This window comes from Dipodomys ordii, unplaced genomic scaffold, assembly GCF_000151885.1.
Source record: "Dipodomys ordii isolate 6190 unplaced genomic scaffold, Dord_2.0 Scaffold52, whole genome shotgun sequence".
Classification (NCBI taxonomy): domain Eukaryota; kingdom Metazoa; phylum Chordata; class Mammalia; order Rodentia; family Heteromyidae; genus Dipodomys; species Dipodomys ordii.
The window spans coordinates 9,770,437-9,791,387 of NW_012267268.1; the positions used below are offsets into that span (position 1 = coordinate 9,770,437).

At 38.3% G+C, this 20,951-nt stretch overlaps 1 protein-coding gene across 2 annotated transcripts in view; it reads left to right on the forward strand.

The window, feature by feature from the left end:
• Cntnap5 (contactin associated protein-like 5) overlaps positions 1-20,951 on the forward strand; it is a 921,488-nt gene that overhangs the window by 526,989 nt on the left and 373,548 nt on the right. For both annotated transcript variants that reach the window (XM_013020681.1, XM_013020682.1), the window contains exons 9-10: positions 9,209-9,358; positions 12,749-12,920. In XM_013020681.1, coding sequence (XP_012876135.1) covers positions 9,209-9,358; positions 12,749-12,920 — 322 coding nt within the window. The remainder of the gene's footprint in view (positions 1-9,208; positions 9,359-12,748; positions 12,921-20,951) is intronic.

Genomic DNA, 20,951 nt, shown 5'->3' on the forward strand with positions numbered 1-20,951 from the left:
GAGCGGAGACTTACATAGACAAATTGCTAATTAATGACACAAGGGGGTAAATAACATGACCTAAATGAATAGATCAGACTGTGGTTGTTACCAGAATTTCAAAGGAGAAATTTCTATGCGCCAACCTAGTCAAAAAAGTTCTATTTTGTTCATTTTCTTATTTATTAACTTACTCATTCACTCACTCATTGAGTCAATCATTCATCAATGTTATGGTACTTTATATTATGATAAGTGACTATGATAGGAAGCTAAAAAACATATACTCTGAGCCAGGAGCCAGTGGCTCACACCTGTAACCCTAGCTACTCAGGAGGCTGATATCTGAGGATTGTGGTTCAAAGCCAACCCTGGGCAGGAAAGTCCATGAAACTCTTATCCCCCCCAAAAAATGCCAGAAAACTGGAAGTGGTGCTGTGACTCAAGTGGTAGAATGCTCACCTTCAGCTGAAGAGCACAGGTAAAGTGCCCAACCCCAGAGTTCAAGCCCCCTGACTAACAAATAAAAATATAAATTATACACACACACACACACACACATATACTTTCTGTACATATAACATGGGAATGAATACAGAAAGAAGAAAACTGAGCTTAGGAGGATGAGAGATTGTTTTATATGGTGGACTAACTGGAAAGTCAGGCTATAGTTAGAGCAGAGGCTAGGACTAGAAGCACCAGTTATTTAAGTGTATTTACTTAGAGCACAATGAATGCATGAGTCTACCAATAATAGGGCATCTGTGTCTGGATATGGGGACATACAACAAAGAAGACAATGTTTTGGTCATAAAAGAAACACACAAAAAGATAAGCAGTATGTGTTTTATTCTCAGAGCTTCACAATCCATTCTTATTACATTTACTGTGTGGTCATTATTAATACTGATATTTGAATTGTTTGATCTACCAATGTGTCTGGTATCAGAAGGAAGCAGAAAAAGGGAAGTGGACCATTACAAAAAATCCCAGCTGTAGCAATAAGGAGAATAAAAGTAAAAGAAAAAAATTGAAAATGTATGCTAATTCTATCTACAATATATAAAAAAGAGTTCATGGAATTTGATAATTGATGGACAAATGATGTCTGAGAAAAGCATAACAGAGACCTTAATTTGTAGCCACAGTGGTCCTAATAATTGCAATAGACTCGTTTACAATGTGATTGACATTTTAAATTTGTGATATTCAATTTTTTATATATTCCCTACATCCTTCTCACAAAAATTGAATGTGCTTTTGAGCTGTTAAGTAACAGTAGATATCGCATGATGGCGGAAAATAGCTAAATTGGGTTTTCTGGAGACAATCAAGCCTAAATTACCAAGTCAAGCCAGTCAATTCTATTCCTTTTTACAGATGAGAAAACAAGTTAAAAGACATAAGAAATCTGTATAAAATCCTAGAAATTATAAGTGGCAGGTCCTTGAGCAAGAGGTAACATGTGAATAAAGGTATCAAGAAAATCAGTAACAGGTTATTCCAGGTTGAAAATAAAATCTTTAGAAGATTTACTCTTGTGTGGGCTGTACTATCTCACTGCATGTTTGAACCTAGAAGAACCCAGTCCAGCCATGGCTGATCCTTACCTCCTGGCTTCAAATCTTCATTGGAAACACAAATTATGGGTTTGGTTTTCCCTCTTCAAAGCACCAAGAGCAAAACTGAAGAACATAAAAGTTGAAACACAAGGTTATAGTAGGAATTTGATGAAAAAGAGAGAGGGAGAAAAAGAAAAAGAGAGGGTGGCAGAGAGAGAGAGATCGAGGCGGGGGAGAGAGAGGGAGAGAAAGAGTATGTGTAAGAGTGAGACAGAAAGACAGAGATGAAGACAGAGAACACAAGCGTATGTCAAGGTTCTCCAGCCTCAAAATTGTTCCTTTAAGTGAACGGTTCTCAAAGCAGAGAGATATCCCACGTCCAGGCCTCCATGTTCCTACCTATCCCATTTCTTCCAAAAGGACTTTTGTTAATATCTGGAAACATGTCTGATGGTGGGAGGTGTTCATTCCATACAATGAGTCAGGGAACGCCACTTCATCTCTATGAAGGAGATAGGTTATAACACAGCTCATTCCAACCAACTCTTAGGCCTTCCAAAATCCTGAGAACCCAATCCTGAGAAAGCCTGCTTTAGACCTAAACTCTTTTTTAAAAAATATATGTTTTAAGTTTTAATTTTATCAAATATCTTCTATAAAATCACTATAAATATTTTCTTATGAGAATTACTTCTGCAAGATACTTCCAGTGTTCTCCAGTTACATTCATGTTTCATCTTAAGGAAAAACAAAATCAATTAATAACAGTGAATAGCAGCTAGAATTCAAAAGTCAGACCTATACAGGCATCTTGAGAAATGAGAGACAAAATATGATTTTGATTCTTCTCAGGAGCTAGGTAATTGACAAGGACAACACCAAAGTTGGAAGTCAATATTCTTAAGAGCAAAGCCATGTGGTGAGACTGCAAGCCATTGCAGCCACTTTGGAAATAGTGATGGTTCCTGAAAGATTGCATATAGTTACCATATGATCAAATAACTTCACCCTATGTTCAAGGAACTGAAAATAAAACCTACATTAGTATGCATACATAACATGCATACTACCAGCAATTTTAAACTTTTCCATGTAAGCTACTTGAATATTTAGGGATGGATGAATAAGTAAGCAAAGCATATTGAAGCCATACAATGGAATACTATTTAGTCCACAAAACTATACTGATTCATGCTACATGACTGAACTTTAATTATATTTCACAGAATGGAATATACTGTATTTTTGTTTATGAAAAACCTAGCATAGTCAGATTCCTTGAGACAATATGTACATTAGTGATTAAGTAGATTGGAGATGGGAGAATGAAGGAGAGAAATAGATTTATAGGTTTGGCAGGACAACAAAGTACTTTTGAAATAATTGCAATGGTTATGTGAATCTAACTACACTAAAAATGAGTTTATATTCTAAGATGAAATATGTGGTTTGTGACTTCTATCTCAATAAAACTATTAGAAAAAATTAAAAAAACAGAAGTACAGTCAGATTCATCATCACAAGGTAAAACCTTGCAGAGATCTTTGTCTGTCATAGAGACTTAGGGAGCAAGGCAGAGCTGAATCTGTCTTTGTGTTAGCCCACCAATCTGACTCCACTGTCCCTGGAGAGTTGACTCCCTCTGTTCCTTGTAGCCATAATACTTTGCACAGACTCTTTCTCTGTATTTGCATCTAAAATATGAGTACAATTATAGTTTTCATCTAGGATTACTATGAGACTAGGGAATTATAAATGTAAAGTGTCATGTATATCTTAGGCCTCCAAAAATACTAGTATATATTATTAGCTACTTTACAAGTAGGTTTCATTTCAAAATTTCATTTTTTGGGATTAAAAATTTCCCCTTCCTTTTTGCTTCATGGTAGAAAATCCTTCAAGTCTTGATTTTGTTCCTGAGGAACCAAAGCAGCCTGTTGAACTCTGTCTGTGTAAGGAACTTCTTATAAGAACGCTCCAAGCCAAATTCTGGAACTTGGGAGAGACAAAGAGAGTAACCATGGAAGAAGCAAATATGTTCTTCTTTTCATTTCAACCTAAGTGATTTCTTGATTTCTTTTGTAAATGTTTAAATTTTTACATTTGTAGAAACTTTGAAAATTTGAGTACGTTTTAGAAGATAATGAATGAACCTGAGGTTCTATCATTCTACATGTTTTCTCTTTGAGGCAACATCAGTATACAGTGTTCAGCCAGAATTTTTTACTAGCTAGAGTATTAGCAGCATCCTTAGTCATTGTGTTGTTAATAAATATATTCTATTCCATGTTATGGACACTGTGTAGTTTATTCAGTTAACTTGTTATTATTGGAAATAATAAGTCTTATATTTCTGGCTTATAGAAAGAATGTAAAAAATGATAGTTCCAAACAACAGTGAACTTACCCACTTATCTTCGATTCATTAAACATTGAGTAAGAGCAGAAAGGTAATACTTTTACATACCTATCACAAGGGTCATGACAAACACACCTGTAAGAAGAAACAGGTAAGAAAAGCTTTTCTATACTCACCAGTTTTACATGATATGAAGCCCTTTTAGAAACAAGACTCATGCAAAATTATTTATATGCTTACCTTTGATAGAAGATGGATAACCATGAAGAAAATGTTGGGCCAAAAATGTTACCCAATACAATAGAGAGAGGGTCCCAGCAAAGCTTGTCTGTTCAGATTTTTCTTGGCATCTCTATGTAGTCATTTTTTTCTTCCAAGTTTAGATAAGAATTCCTTTGGAATGAAGAATTTCAAGGGATAAAGGAAACAGTAAGTCTTATGGCTTGCTTCAGGGAGAAGATCCTAGTTTCTGAGACACTCCTTGGAGAAGAGGATCTTTGGTTTGTGTAACTGTGTTCATGGGAGAAAGGAGGGCTCCATGTCCTTTTGTTCAAAGTATTCGGCACTACCAGGCTTCCTTATACAGGGGTCTGAGTCTTGACTCATTATCATCAGTTTTTAGTTTTTGCTTATCTTTGTTGAAAAATAATTCCCAATCCCTTTACAGTTTAGAAACTTCGCCTTCAATCAACCCTTTATCTACCTGAACCCAATTTCTATAGTTAAGCAGCCAATGAGTGGCCCCATTTCCCTTGTCCATCCACCCACTGAGGGGTTGTTCCATGAAGCTGATCCTGATTTCAATAGTACTACTTTCTTCTTCTCCTTGAAAAGTTCTGTTTTTTTTTTTTTTATTGATAGTGTTCTCATGGAGTTCAGCCTGATAGAATCAATTCTCACTAATTTGTATATAATAGCCCTTCAACTGTATTTTTAAATAGGTTTCTTAAAAGCCAAACCTTAGAGAATTTCTAGGTTGTTATTTTAGGTACAGAATGAAATGGGAAAGAATGGCCAGGCAGAAAGGAAAGATTTTTAGAGAAGTAAAGGCCACTTGACTTCCTTTAGAATTGATTCTGAGTCCACTACTATGGTTGGACTTTTCCCCCTAACTGCTTCCTTTCATCTTCTGAAATCTCTAATGGAGAAATTCTCAATTTGGCTACATAACTAAATCTTCAGGAATCTTTGAACTTTGTAGAATCTGTGGCCACCCCAGAAATCTGAATTAATTAACCAATATGAGGTTAAAGATGTGTATTTTCAAAAGCTCCCCAGGTGATTGTTGCATCAGCAACTATTGTTCTAATAGTTCTCCTCTGAGGAACTGAGGTTTTCACTCACAGGAAAATGTCAAGTCAAAGCCAACCCTCTTTCACACATTAAAAAAAAAGGAATAACAAAAAACAACCATTCAAACCAGCCCTTAATAACTGACAACTTTAGAGGCCAATAGGGATGTGGGAAGAACTCAGAATCAACACATAAATCAATGTCTGGCCCTATGGACTTCACTGAGCAGAAGGCATTTCTTAGAGTCCAGAAGCATTAGACAATAAACTCCTAATCACAAAGGAAACTTCTTCCGGATTTTGCATGTATTTCCTTCCCTGATATGTCCCATGTTTAGCAAGATCCTTGGTCTCTGAGTAATATTAGACACTGTGTATTGAACTAATAACTCACTCGCATCTCAGTCTCTAGTTTACCTTCAAATACAATCGCATGTGTTATGTACGCATATGTAATTGTATGCAAATAGGACAAAAATATCAAAACTGTACCCCCAAATGCTCCTGAAAGGAAACCAATGTTTATCCTGCAGGTCACCTGACAGAGGATCTACATCATTCGGAGTCTCTGTAGCTAAGACCCCAAATTTGGCCTTGTCTCAGGACAGCTGCCAGGGGAGAAGGTAGGACCACAGAGCCGAGAAGCCTTTGGATTCTCCCCTCTGCTTCAAGCAGATGTTCAGTTCTATGGCAGACTGATTGCAAGGGAGGTAGCTGAAAGTACAATACTGCTCTGAGCAGATGTAGCTTGGCTGCACTAGTGCAAGCACAGCTGGGCCCCCGGCCTGGTGCTATGAGGAACAACCTGGCCAGCTTGTCCAGCTGTCTGGGAGCTCAGGGAACTAGCTCTGCACTTGCTACTCTGAGAGCCTGGCAGACCTCTGTCATTTTCCTAGGAGGCTTCCCAAGGATGGGTTCAGGAGACTCTACCAAGGCTGGTCTATTCTGGTAATAGTTCTTCATTGACACTTGTTCTTCCTCTATGTTGGTATTTTTGTTAAGAACTTTGATTCGGTCCTTTGAGACCTCTGCAGGCAATTGACCCCATCAGCTCTGCCCCCAGGCTCTAGGTTTCCCAGTTCTTGTCATCTGTTCTATGATCAAAGGATTCTCTGAGTGTGACTCTCCAGCTTAGTAATTTGCATACTGAAGACACAGAATTAGCTCTACATTCTATTAAAGGTGCTCTAAAGCAAATACTTATTATTTATATTGCTGCACACTGAAACCAATCAAGGAAATTTTATTTTTTAATTTGTTTGTTTGGATTGTTTGTTGTTGTTCTTGTTGTTAATGTAAATATAGTGGGGACTCCTGCAGGGGTTCTGATGGAATTCACTGGTAAAGATCTATATGCCATTATCTGTCAGAAGATGATAAAAACCCTTCCCTCAGCCTGGCATGTGAGGTCCCTGTGAGTCTTGAGCCTCTTCCTCCCTGCCTTGATTTCATCCTTCCCATTTCTCATTCCCATTTTTTGGTACAGAACTCTGTCACTTAAAATTCTTGCTCTATGAGATGCAAACTCTGGGTCAGTTTCCAAAAAGTACCTTCATTATTGCCTACTTCCTCCACAAAATGTTCTTGGGCTATTCACACAGCATTATTTGGGCCTCTTCCTCTGCTCCTATTTTCACTGTACCATCCAGAATTGTAACTGTTGTTATAGTTTGTTGGGTGATTCTCTCTCTGCCTCACCAAAGACTCTCAGAGAATTTTTTTAAAATTATTTCTACATGTGTCTTCCATTGAACTATGGCAAGATCATCCTGGAGATACACACTATGAGACGGGCACACTCATAATCTCTATACTGAAGCTACACTTACAATTCTTCTTATTAGTGGTAGTTTCATGACTGTCTCCTAAATCATATTGCACTCACTACTGTAATGAGTGCAGGCCTTAAGTATATTCACAGCAGGTCTTAAGTAAATTCATTGTTCCATTTTGCTGATGTGGGAAGGGAAGCAATGTGGAGGCAGCTCACCATATAGTCAGGCATGAAGCATCTATTGTCTATAATATCACAAAATGTGTAGCTCTTTGCTTTTGTCACTGACCAGTCTTTATGACCTAGTCAGTTAATATGGCTCTGTTTCCTTTGTCAAGGAATCAGGACAGGATTTTTGAGGAAATAATCGAAATGCTCATGAATAATTCCTGATGCAGTTACTCAGTGAGATAAGGATATCTGAGACAAAGGAACAGGAGAAAAAACAACCGTTATTGTACTCATTCAATGAGTACAAGTAAAAAGAAAAAGATGTACTTAATCTCTAACTTCTTAGCCAATGAACCAAATATATATTATCAAAAGGTTGAGCGTAACTAAAAAGCCTTTGTCTGATAAGGGAAGAATTCAGGCAAGACACAAATAGAGTAAAGGTAACAGGAGAGTTTACTAGAAGAAAAATATGACAAAAAAAAGCACATCACATAGATATACTACTGGAAGGTAGCACTTCAGCCCTTCTCAGACAGTGTTGGTCTTTTTCTTCATTACAGAGCATGGCTTTCTGATTTGGTGGATTCTCTTTCAGTTTACTACAAGATAATGATGCCAGAGATTTATTTCCTTGTATGTTTTGATTTCCTCATTCTTCTTAGATCCCAATTTTTAATTAATATGTTTTTAAAACAATTATCTTATTCTCTTTAAGTAGCTATACAAAGGTTACAACTCAGCATGCAAGTTTATGAGTACAATATTTTTTCAATGTCACCCCTTTCATCTTCTTCCCATGTTTCTCCCAACAATGCCATCTTTTCAATTTTCCTGGTTCTATTTTTACATATATACATTGAATATTATGAATGCATTCTCCAACTCTTTCTCATCCATCTATCTCCTTCTCCTTCTTACCCTACCTCAAGTATCAACTTGATAGTATTCTATAGATTGTTAGTTGTTTGAAATAGTTACACACTGGAATTCTCTCTTGCATACCCCATCCTGTAGTTAATATGTTCCTGTACATTCCTTATTTTTTTTGGAACCCCCTGCCTGCATTTGTTTGTCAGGCCGGATTTGGTTTATCAACTTACCTATCATCTGTGAGCTGCATAGGCCTGCATCTTTATCAACTAGTGTCATAATAAGCATTTTCCCTACCCTCACAATTCTCAGAGAATTTTTTAAATCTAATTTTGAATTATAATGTGTAGAGAGGATATATTAGAGCTTAGTGAAGATAGATAACTTATTCAGTGTCACCTAGTTATTTATGTGAATAGTTGGATTTGAACTACTCTAATCACTGCAACAGGATATTCCTTCTTCCTATTCCCAGTACAGCTTTGAAATCAAGCTTCCTGGGTACATTTTAAATGCAGTTTGCCAGGCTAGGATGCAATTCAGAGGGATAGAACTTGTCAAGCCCTGGTTTCTATCTCTAGCACTGTAAAGAAAAAGAAACACTTTACTAAAAACAAAACCTAAGTTGTTTGTAGAAAACTGTGAGGAAAAATTAATGTTATTAACTTATCCACACAAAGACAAAGTTACTACTTTTATTTTGAGGTTCTTTTTTAATCTGTATTTTCCTCTGCAACTATATAGCAACAGATGAGTTAATAATGAACATATCTTTGATATACAGTTTTGGATTTTCCACTTTTGTTTAAAGGTGCATATATCAGAAGTAGTTTAGACACTTAATATAAAAAATGGGAGTAGGGAGTGAAGAATAGAAGAAGGGAGTGAAGAATACAAGGAAGGAAGGAAGGAAGGAATGGAGGAAGGAAGAAGGGAATGGAGTAAGGGAGAGGAAGGAAGGCAGGAAGGAAGGAGAGAAGGAAGGAAGGAAGAAAGGAAGGAAGGAAGGAAAGAAGGAAGGAAGGAAGGAAAAACAGACTTAAGTAGTTAAGCAGAAAAGAAAATTTCCCCCTTGAAAAGCATCTGGGAGATCTGCTCTGAGGATACACAGATACAGAAGGCTGCAAAGTGAGCCCCAGCTCTTCACACCACCCCAAATCAATCACCTCTACACTTGCCCTTCCTGTCTCTTTTGCAGGCAGCAGCTTGAATGATGGTTTATGGCATTCAGTTAGCATCAACGCCAGAAGGAGCCGCATTACTCTCACTCTGGATAATGATTCAGCATCCCCAGCTCAGGACACCGCCCGGGTGCAGATTTATTCTGGAAATAGCTACTACTTTGGAGGTAAATTCCTAAGCCTCTGAGACTGTAAATAAAGAGAGTCAGAGGGTGAATGCAGTGGGTAATTATTCCTCCAGGATGAGTCTCATTATGTTGATTAGACATTCTCTCTATCCTACATGAATATACACACACATGCACATGTGCATTGTCATGCATACACATGAAGTAACTTGTAGTATACATTAAAACACACACACACACACACACATATATATATATTTACACATGTATATAGACCCACACACAAACAGGCCTCTACACACTGAAGCCCCAAATGGCGAGAAGCAAAATATCTCACAGCTGTAAAATATAAATTATCTAGGCCAGTGCTGAGAAGGGAAGAACTTGGACTACAAGAGCTGGTGTTATGTAACACATCCAAAGGAGATTTTTGTAGCTATGCCAAACTCTGAACATACTTGAAAGCAGAAACTCAGCTGAAAACTTGGAGAAAGCGAACCAAGAGTCAGCATTACCTGACAGGGAGAAAACTCAGGTGGTAAGAACAAGCAGCCTGCTCAGCCATGTAGGCAACTTTATGCACCTTGCCCCTATATTCCCTTCTTCCCCTACCTGGAGGCCATCTGTACCTAGGAGTGGAAATGAGAAGAAACTAGGAGGCTCCACAAGGGGATCGAAGTTCAGATTCTGCCCTCTGCAATGTTTGGTGAATCTTAGGAAGACTTTCAATGAGAAAATGTCAGGGCCAGGTTGTAAGGATGAAATTCACACAGTTAGACACTCACTACATGTTTATAAATGCACACACGTTTTATTTAGTATCTTAAAGGTATTTATTTTATTTGAGATGATACCATCTGTTTTCCCCATCAGTTGTTTGTATTAGAAAAACAACCTCTGAAGGGGCTTTAACCTTAAGGGCTTTCTGACTTTGAACTTTTCTTATAGTCCCTGAAATGCCTTTTGTGGAATAGGGGGAGAGAGGCTAAATCTCAGAATAAATCTCAGAATCAGTGGGTATGTGAATGTAAATGCAAATGAGGTCATGGTTTAAGAATAGGGGCTGAGCTACACTTCAGTGATATAGCACCTGCTCTAGGCATATGCAAGGCCTTATGTTCCATCCTCAGTAAACACACACACACACACACACACACACACACACACACACCATAAGTACAAAATGGTACCCTCCTACCCTCTTCACAGTGAACAAACTGGCTTCAGATCTTACAAATTTTAACATGAGTTAAAGTCTGCACTCTCTCTCTCTCTCTCTCTCTCCTTCCCTCCCTCCCTCCCTCCTTCTCTCTTTCTTTTTATGTTTTTTATTGTAAAAATAGTGTACAGAGGGGTTACAGTTACATCATGAGTAAGGTAATGAGTACATTTCGTATTGAGCATTGTTACCTCCTCCTTTGTTTTTCACCTAACAACCCTTCCCTCCCTACCTCCCCAACTCCCCCTCCCCCACAAATTGTAAAGTTTGTTTTCAACATAGTGTCTTGTTTCTCTCCTCCTCCTCATGCTCCTCCTCCTCCTCCTTGACCTCCTCCTTCTCCTCTTCTTCCTCTTCATCCTCCACCTCCTTCTCTACTTCTTCTCTTTCTAGGTATCACAAGGAAATCTGAGACTCACACAATATAAGTGCATACTCTACCATTTTGCTACATTCCAGGCCCTGTAATCTCTTAGCTGTAAACTCCAGAATTCACAAATCACACCTTTTCCAGCCAAGGCAGTAAAAGCTTTGAAATACTAAAATGTCATTGCACCATTGCACAGGTGTAGGAGAGGGAGGAGGGGAGATAGTCAGAGGGGCTTCCTGTGAAGGAAGCAATATGAAAAAAATGTCTTCATGATGAAAAAGGCTGTCATCTGTCATCACAAGTTCTTCTATGTATGAAAGGGTAACACATTCCTTTAGGAAGAGAATGAGCTTCCATTCACTATAAAGGTTTGATGTCTCTCAAAGTTGTGTAGCAACTTTGTTGATTGGGTGATAGTATTTAATAGATCAGACTGAGGTGAGGTTGGTGGAGATGACGCAGTCTGTTTAAGGCCACTGATCTGGAAGAATTCAGAGGATTTAAATCCTGATCTGTGTCCTCCATAAACTTCTAGTTAAAACAGACATAGGAAAACATGCAGAACAAGTGTCTCACATACCCAAAGGAATTCTTCACAGACTGACTCTGGATCACATCTGCTATTTCCACAACAGAGAAAGAGAGGTGATCTAGAATTTATTTCTGGGAAAAATGCTTTTGAATCATTGTGATATAATCAGCATGTGACATGACACAGAGGCAAAATGACTGGTCTCTCCTAGTTGAAAATATACTAAATTAGAGTTGGGTGTTCAAGTATGCTGGACTAAGGAGGTAAAGATTTATCGATGATTTGAACAGTTGTTTAAACAAACACCCTACATGTAGACTGTAAACTTAAGGAAGGTGAAAAATGACTTTCGGTAATAATAGTCAACTATCATAAATTCTCTCTACAGCTTCAATTAGAAGTTTTAGCATGTCTCTTCATTTTATAGTGTGCCTGTGAGTGGTTAAGCAGCTGCTGGCTTCTGCCCAGCCAATGACGGCCTATTAGAAATGGTTGAAATAATTCTCAATTATTTATAGATTTCTGCTCTGTTTTCTAGCTTGCACTCCCATATGCTCTGAACCTATTAAAACCTTTGAGATGGAGTTTGCAAAGAGCTCAAGCATTCCTATACCTGCCTTGCTCTACACCTGTGTTAATGAGCAGCAGATGTGATCTGTTGCAAGCTATTCTACATCAGTGCAATGCATTTTTTAAAAAAGAACTCTTTTAAATGGTATGGTGTTAACCTTTCATGTGCACTATTAAAGCTCTATAACTATGAGCACTTCAACCCTTGGTTCCTTTAATGTCTGGATTTGCTTTGCACAGCAGGTCAAAATTTCTGTTACATTATCATGTGTACCTTTCTCAGAAACTAAGCTATTAAGGCAAACAATTAACCAGTCAATTATTCTACTGCCATCCTTGCCTAAAGTATAAGTTCCCTGCAAAGTGTAATTTGAATTGAAGTGTGTATTAAAACCTGCATTCCAAGACAGAAATAAGAATCCCAGGAAGTTACCATCTACCACTTCCCTTGGATGAATGAATTCGATGCCAAAGACTTACAAAGTCTTTACCAACAGGAAAAAGTGAAGCTGAACAAGATAAATGTTAGAGTATTGGCATCCTCCTCGAGGATCAAGTGTCCCCATTCTGTGCCATTTCTTTTCTTTCCTGAGCACTTTCATATTTACAACAAAGTTGCATGAACTGCTGTGAGTGGAAAACATCAAAATAATTAGACCTCAAGATCTTCTATCAATAGATCACCAAAACAATGACTGATCATTTCAGTATTCTCCATCTTTTTTCTCTGTCCCACAGGGTGTCCCGACAATCTCACCGATTCCCAGTGTTTAAATCCCATTAAGGCTTTCCAAGGCTGCATGAGGCTCATCTTTATTGATAACCAGCCCAAGGATCTCATTTCAGTTCAGCAAGGTTCCCTGGGGAATTTTAGTGATTTACACATTGATCTGTGTAGCATCAAAGACAGGTAATTATTGTCTCTTCTCCTCTGTTCTCTCCCTCCCTTCCCTGTCTTCCCATTTTCACTGTTCTAAATATGAGTTTCTTTAAGCAAAATTCTAATCTGCTAACATTAGCCACATTAGACATAATTGAGCTGCCTAATGGAAAATATTTCTGAAAGGATTTCAGGCCCAGAGAAAAATGGCTTAAATTAGTTGAGTCTCTCTTCATGTTGACTCGAAGTAAATGGGATATGCAAATTAAATCAAAATACAAATTTGTGAAAAGGATTAAAATTTTATGTATAAACAACATCTGATTATGTTGAAGTTAAGAGTAAAACAAAAAGGAAGGAGGAATTACTTCTTTCCTAAAACATTTCATTCTTCACTGCAGTGGGGTCCTTTCCACACAAGCACAGAGCACTAGTTCCTTGGGACTGGCACAGTAAAGCTTTTGGTTTTACTAATCCCCATGCATAGTTTCTTTGCCCTGGAGGAGATAAACACCTGAATAGTGAGAACCAGCACTTTAAAACTACAGCCTACCCACAGAGCCAGCAAAAGCTCAGTTTCTCTCTTCATTTTTCCTGGGTTCTGGCTCCTCTTTTATTGGAAGTTTCTAGATTGGAAGATACTTTGTAGGAAGACAAAGAGAATGGATTATGAATTTACAGTAAGATTTTATACTGTTCTTTCTAAAGTTCTTACTTTGTTTAGGATCCTAATTCTGCTCATCTTGGTTATCACAGCATTGGACCAGTAAGTGGATACTATCTGTTCAGTGCTGGCCTATGTGTTGGCAATAAAGAATCTCTGCTCATGTTTCATCAGGAAATTAGTTAGCCATTACAATGAAGTATGATAAAAGAAGATCATCCTTACTGAGAAGACAAATGGCCACAGCCATTCAGTAATAGTCATAAGGTCAAAGGAGTTGTAACATTGATTTGAATCTTCCAATTTTTTAAAATTTAATTTTACTCTTGAATTAGCATACATTAATAATATGAGAGTTTCATTCTGATAATTTTGTGCATGCCTATAGGGTACTCTGAACAAGTTTACCTCCTCCAATTTGCCCTCCTATTCCAAACAGGGTTTGATAGGTTCATTAGGCTGTCTTCATCTATGTTTGTGTGTTCATATGTGTGTAAAACATACTTCAATTCTCTCCACACTTTAGTATTTTTTTCTTTCCTTCCCTTCCTGCTGATCCCCAAGAAGGCCTCTTCTTGGACCTTGTAGCAAGCATATGCCATATTTGGTTTTTTGAGCTTCAGTCACCTGAATCAACATGATGATCTTCATTTTCAACATGATGATCATCCATTTTCCTATAAATCACATAATTTTTATGAGTCAAATCTTCAAAACAGAGAGAAACAGGTTTGGTCAAGGTGTGAGCTGAGGACATGACAAGAATGTTGCATGATGAGAAGCAATGGAAACAGAAGAGAACATGGCTTACAAATATTTTACTATTCAAAGTGGTTTGTTTCTGCATTTTACAACTGATGATGTCTAATCATTTAGTTGGCAAAGTTTAATTGTCTTTCAGTAGTATAAAATTGGTGGTATGACTTAAAATTTATGGTGCCTTAAGTATAGCTCAGTAAGAAAGATAAGTTAGCATGAGTGCCTCTGATGGCTTGAACATACCTGGAGATCTAAACCAGGATTAATGATGAAAAACTGTGTTGGCACAATTTGGCTTCATTATCTATCGAAGAAAAGGAAAGTGATCAGATTTACCTAGAAGTTCTTAATATTGAGTAAGAAAAATGGGTTGAAATTGAAAGATTGTACTCTAGTGAAGGAACTCTCTCAGTCCAGAATCTAATGATGAAAAATGTCAGGTGCTTTGACTAAATGGCACAGAAATCAACTGTGTAGAACCTAGTTTCTACTGATGCTGGGAACAAGGGCTGTTATAATTGTGGGATTTCATACACATTTTTCTCTGCTGGAATTATCAACAAACCACCCAGACTTCCTAGCTCTTTTTCCTTACTTTGTTCTGTCTTATCATCTGGAAAAAAATGAGTAATAAATTATGCACAATATTAAAATGTGCCCGTTTGGAGATCTCAGAATAAAAGATATATCAGGGAATGACTACAACCCCTAAGAGTGAGGAGGAAACTTCCCATTTCATCAGCCAGCACCACCTTTTGATTAGTGTGTATCAATATAGGAACATTTATCAATAAGGGTTTATTTGATACCTTAATTTCCAATCAAGGAAGCTCTCATTATTTTTGATTACATGAAAGTCATTTGCCATCTACACTGTATCATCACTTTTGTGAAATTGTAGTCTTGTGTAATTACATTACATATAATCATGTTTCAGTTAATTGTATAATAAGGGATTGTGTTTAGTTTAGTGGGTAAATGCTATGTTTTTCTTGATTTGCCAGGCATGCACTTTAACAGGAGGGAAACCGGTGGCAGAAGGCTTTGTTTAGCTCATTGTCAACTGAACTTATAGTTCATATTTATTGAAGTGGGGTGAAGTTTAGAGGGACAGGTGTTTTCTGCTTTTCTGCTTTATGTTTAAAGTGTTTGTCAGTGGGAACCTGATTTTAGAGTAAGTGTGGAACTTGCCCTTGAGGAAGGTAGCACCGGTGAGGAGGGGAGAGAACGGCCAACTGTGCTTTACTGACCTTTGCTCAAGTCTGAAAATTCCACAGAGAACAGCTGGATGGTTTCCTCTCAGTCTCAGATTTTTTTTCTCTACCCTTTCCCTATGGACTATGGAGATGCCCGAGGCCTCCATCTTTGAGACAAAATTTTGAGTGAATGTTGGGAGTGTTTCTTCTAAAGGATTAATCGATTTGCCCATTACTGTGGCCTCTGAGATGGGATGGATGCGACAGAGGAAGTGTCTAGGCTTACAGGTCTGGCCGCATAAAAAAAGTTAGTTTTAGACAGCTAGTCCCAGGACAAGATGAGATTGGCATGGAGATTTCCAGCAGATTCCATGTCCTTCAATAGTCTTTCTAATCTCTGACATACCAGTGTGCTCTTCCTCTTCTGCATGCCCCACCACCAGCTTCATACTGAGGATGCATCAGAATCACCTGGAGAACTTATTAAAAGTGAACTCATAGTGAATGCTTTGCAAAGAAATAGAAGGATCTGGACAAAGTCACACTAACTGAAGTAAGTTAGGCCTAGAGAGACAAAGCATACATTCTTTTTCTCATATGTGGGAGCTAGAATTAATTTATAAATGTGTAAGTAAACACTTCTGGGTGCTATACAACTATACAAAAATGTATTCACTGAAATATGGTAGATTTAGGGAAGAACTCATATGATGTAATTCCTTAGAAAGGTTAACTCACAGACCAACAAATAAGCACTAGGAAATGGGTCCTGGAATGTAAGGGTCGAGTGAAGGGTGGGTAGACAAATGAAGAGAGAATGATAAGGAGAATGCAGTCATAAAAATAAGTGTATATCCTACAAAATGATGAAAATTGAGGGAATGCGTATGGTTGAGGGGGAACAGGTGACATCAATCCAGATGCATTGCATTCATAAACTGCTTTATTGAATGGCAACTCCTTTGCACAGTTACTTAAAGATAAAATATTTAAAAAGAATGCAGTCAGGCCTCTCCCCAAATCTATGAACCAGTCAGTATAATTGAATTTGCACGTGTAGTTACTTGTATTTGTAGTTCAGATGATGCTGGGTTATGGGTCTGTGGGCCACACATGGATAGCCAGTTGGTGGGTTTTTATAGGATGAAAGATAGTTAAATGAAGTAATATAGAGAGAATGTTTGCTCAGTAAAATTTGCATCAAATATATCCTTTCCTTTTCCAGCATCAAATAGAGCAAAAGTGATAAATAGAAAAGCAGAAGTGATCTTATTTTGATTTTGGCCTCATCCCATGCATGAAAGGGGAAGACCATATTGCAACATTTCTCACTTTAGATTGCAGAGCTTAAATTGTGTGGGCATTGGCCTGGTGATGGCATTCTGGCACCAACACCACAGCTTTCAGTTTCAGAGAAGAACGAAAACATATGTGTTACTCTGCAGTGGAACCTTTTGTATATTAACCACTGTTTTTAACACACTCCCACGGGTGGGGTGGGATTTTAGCAAGAGTCTGTATATAGGAAGTTATCCAACGCAATGCTTGAAAGCTCTCCAAACACCGAGAGAAAATGTGAGGCTCTGGACCAGAGAGCTAGCTGGATGTTTTAAAGAAAACTGAAAGGAAATGTTGAGGGTAAAGAGGAAGTGACGCTGGAGGGAGAATTTACATGTCATACCTTGTTTGACTACAGGAAATTGAATGCAGTAATCCACGTGTGATCCATAGTCTGTAAAAATCACTTGCTTGCCTTTTCAAACAATGAGACTAAAAAGATTCCTTACAGGGCAAAAGTGAAACCTAGGTAGATAGCTATGATGCTTCCTGGCTATGCAACCCTCTGCATTTTCATTTCTGCTTGTGCAGTATTAATCTCCAAAGATCGTCCCCATTAGCATCACCAGATGAGAGAATTTCACTGGGAATAGAAATTCATTGGAAATTCACTAGGAATGGGACATTTGACTATCTACTATCTTCTCAGAGTACTCTAAAGCCAGAGAGAATCAGTGTCTGTCAATTGTATGTTGTGGGTGATTTGTCATTCTCGTAATAATCATACCACCACCACTTATGCGCTGTTAGCTCTTTTTAAAAGAAAAGCCTGAATTGTGTTTAGTAAAGCCAGAAAGCTATTAATATTATAAAAGAAAAGGTATGTATGTTGGCAGTTCTAGCTAAGACCACACTGTCCTCCAACCAAAATTCTCCATTAAGTTAGCATATGTAAATCTGATTGTTTTCATTCATACCCACAATAGTTTTGCTTGTGGTAGGAGGCAAGGAGGCTTTAAGTCCAAACTGATTCTCTTGGCGTGAATTCAGTCTCCTTTGGAAAGGACACTGAGGAAGGTCTCTTGAAAGTTTTTGAAAATCCTAATGATATTAACCAGGAGCAAAGCCTAATTGTGGATATAGTTGTGGTGGTCCTCACCCTGTTTCTTACTTTTGTGGAGTACAAGCAATGCTTCATTCTCCAGAATTAGAGATTTGGATAATGTTTCCCAAAGTGTAATCATGGAATTCCACCGACAGCAACCAAACATCAACACAAAATTTGATAGGAATGCACATAATTATCAGGGTGCTGAGGGCTTACACTTATACTCTAGCCACTCAGGAGGCCAAGATCGGAAAGGTCACAGGATCATGCTACCTCAGATGAGTTACGTTTTTCTTCCCTCTGTAGTGACTTCAAACCCTGAGTCTGATCTTTAATTCAAATTCTTGGCCAAAATTTGGTATCTGTCTCTCCTACCCTACCCTACACTTAAACTACAAGAGCTAGACAGGCTTTCTGGAATCAAAGCAGTCTTCTATAATGATACTGGGTCTTAAATGACACCCCTGGACCTGCCCATTTTGCTCTACTTAGACCCTGATTGACAGATGTAAATCACTTTGAATCCCTCTTCTCCTTTTAAGTGGAACCATATTGGGCAAATGGTTTACAAAGAATTTGATACAGGATACACTGTTGAGAAAGGTACCTAACTGAGAAAAAGATAGAGTCACAGACTCACAGTGACTGGCATTTCCAGGTCACTGCATGTTTGGCAGATTGTACAGAAGAAACAACACTAGCAATGTTGAACTCAATTACAATTTCATCCCTATGTGACCTAGAAAAGCCGATGTGCATCCCTTGGTCTTAGTGTTCCCTGTTTAGAACTGGAGGTATAAATGCTTTTATTCTTCCAGATATTATGACCTTTTCGGATATGCAGGCATGCAGGAGTGAACCAGTCCAGTCTCAGTCTAACTGAACCACAGATGGTGAGATAGATAGCTGTTCCCTAAGTGCAGCAAAGGCAACTTTTCTCTATGGTAGCTGAGAATATCATGAGTTGCACGGTGCAAGTACAGAGGGAGATCAGATGTCCCTCATGAAGTAAAAAAGCCTTGTGGTACAATATGCTGATACCTGGATCTGTATAAATGTGGATGGCACATTGTCAAAATTCCATGGGTAGGAGGCAAAGGGAGGCTCTGCTGAGAAAATAAGGTTTCAGGAAAAACATGAAATGGTTTCATCTCAGGAAGTCTAACTGGGCTTTCCAGAAGCTCTGCTGGGAATGGCAGCATTAAGATTATACTGAGGATGGGCTAGGTGCTGGACACACATTTGACTGAGGTAGAGAGGACACACTGGCAATCAAGAGTATCAGAGAACACAAGCCAGCGATAGAGAGCTGCCAGCACACAAAGCAGTTTGAAATCTGAGTACGAGGCCATATTAAGAGCTCATCTTTTCATAATACTTACTGTGAGCATTATGTGTGTATATTTCTGTTTCTGTGTGTGTATTCCTTTCACTTTACAACAATAAACCTCTATTTTCACATAATAAATTTTAGACACAGTAGCAGTACATAACTGACCCAGTATGCAGAGGGTCTACCCAAAATACCAAAACTCTATCTGGAGAGATTTGACCTGTCATGTCTAGTAAAGAAACCAGCAGTGCCCTGGAATTCTATACTCTGGTGAGATTGTGAAGTCAAGATAGTGTTTTCATCCTGTGTAGAAATCACAAAGGGGGATGAATTAAAGCAGGGGGAAGAAAGGAGAGGCATCTGAGTAAAATGGAGCACTTGGGAGCCAAAGGCTACCCCACAATTAAAGGTCATAGTGACAGCAATGGGAAGAATTACCTAGAAGGTCTCAGAGCTAAAGCCACCACCAGGGTGTTCTACTTTATCTAAATCTGAGGACTCATTAGGAAGGGACAAGCATTAGAATTAGCTTGAAATGAGTGTTCGGCTGGTTTTGTGGAGGTAGATTTTTTAAACTACTTTGGCATAGATCATCCATCTGGAACTCCCTAGAAAATGTAGTGATTCATCCATTTGCCTCTGAAAAGGGGATTCTTCCCACTCCTCATTCCTTTTTGAATATCAGGAGGCAGGGATGCAGAGTTGGAGAGGAAAATGTAGATTTGGTTGGACTAAATGCCTTGAATGAATGCAAGAATGTGGTTATCAGCTTCATTTCTTCCATGATGTTTTCATGAGGAAAGTGGACCATTAAGTTGATGGGATGGAGCTTCTCTACCTGGACAAAAGGAATGACACCTAAGTGCTTTTCATTTATGGAAGTGAGAGTGCCAGCTATGCTGGAGATGATCCCTCATTCTGGTCCTTCCCAGTGGTAAGAATCTTCCCCACAGTTAGGAATCTGAAATCATGATACTGAAAACAAAGGCACAGTGAAGAGCTGGTGAATTATCTCATAAGGATTTGTTCCAAGGGATGTTGTTTGGAAACAGGAGTGATCTGCATGCACAGGGAGTCATGAGGAAATGTCTGTTCCTGTGAAAATGTGTAACTCCCCGGATCATCTGTGGTGAGAAATGTTGCTCAGGAAATAAGATTTTACCCAACACAGAAGCCAGGGAAACTCTTGATGGACAAGGGAAAACTACTATGTTATACTATGTTAAATTCTCTAGTCACATCTGTGATGTAGAGAACAAAGCCAAATTAATAACTAGAAGAACGAGATTCCTCCTTATTGATATTCTCACAGGATCAATATTCCAATAAGTCTTCATCCAACATACGATAAGGGCCTTCCTTCTGCCTTTCAAATTCTCTAAAGAGATTCCTTCTACAATGATAATGTCATGTTCATTTTCCCTTATCTACAATTGATATATACTCATTGGGCCTCTAAAGCAAAGACTGTGTCATTTTACTACTGTTTTATTGGAGTCAAAAGGAAGCATGGTGGCCTGTTCTGAATACTATATCAGATAGTTGAATGAGGAAAGGTGCTTTTAAAAAATTATGGTCCTGGTGCTTGAACTCAGGATCTCTGCACTGTCTCTGACCATTTATGTTCAAGGCTAGTGTTCTACCACTTGAGCCATGGCTTCACTTGTAACTTTTTGTTGGTTAATTGGAGATAAGTGTCTCATGGGTTTTCCTACCCAGTCTG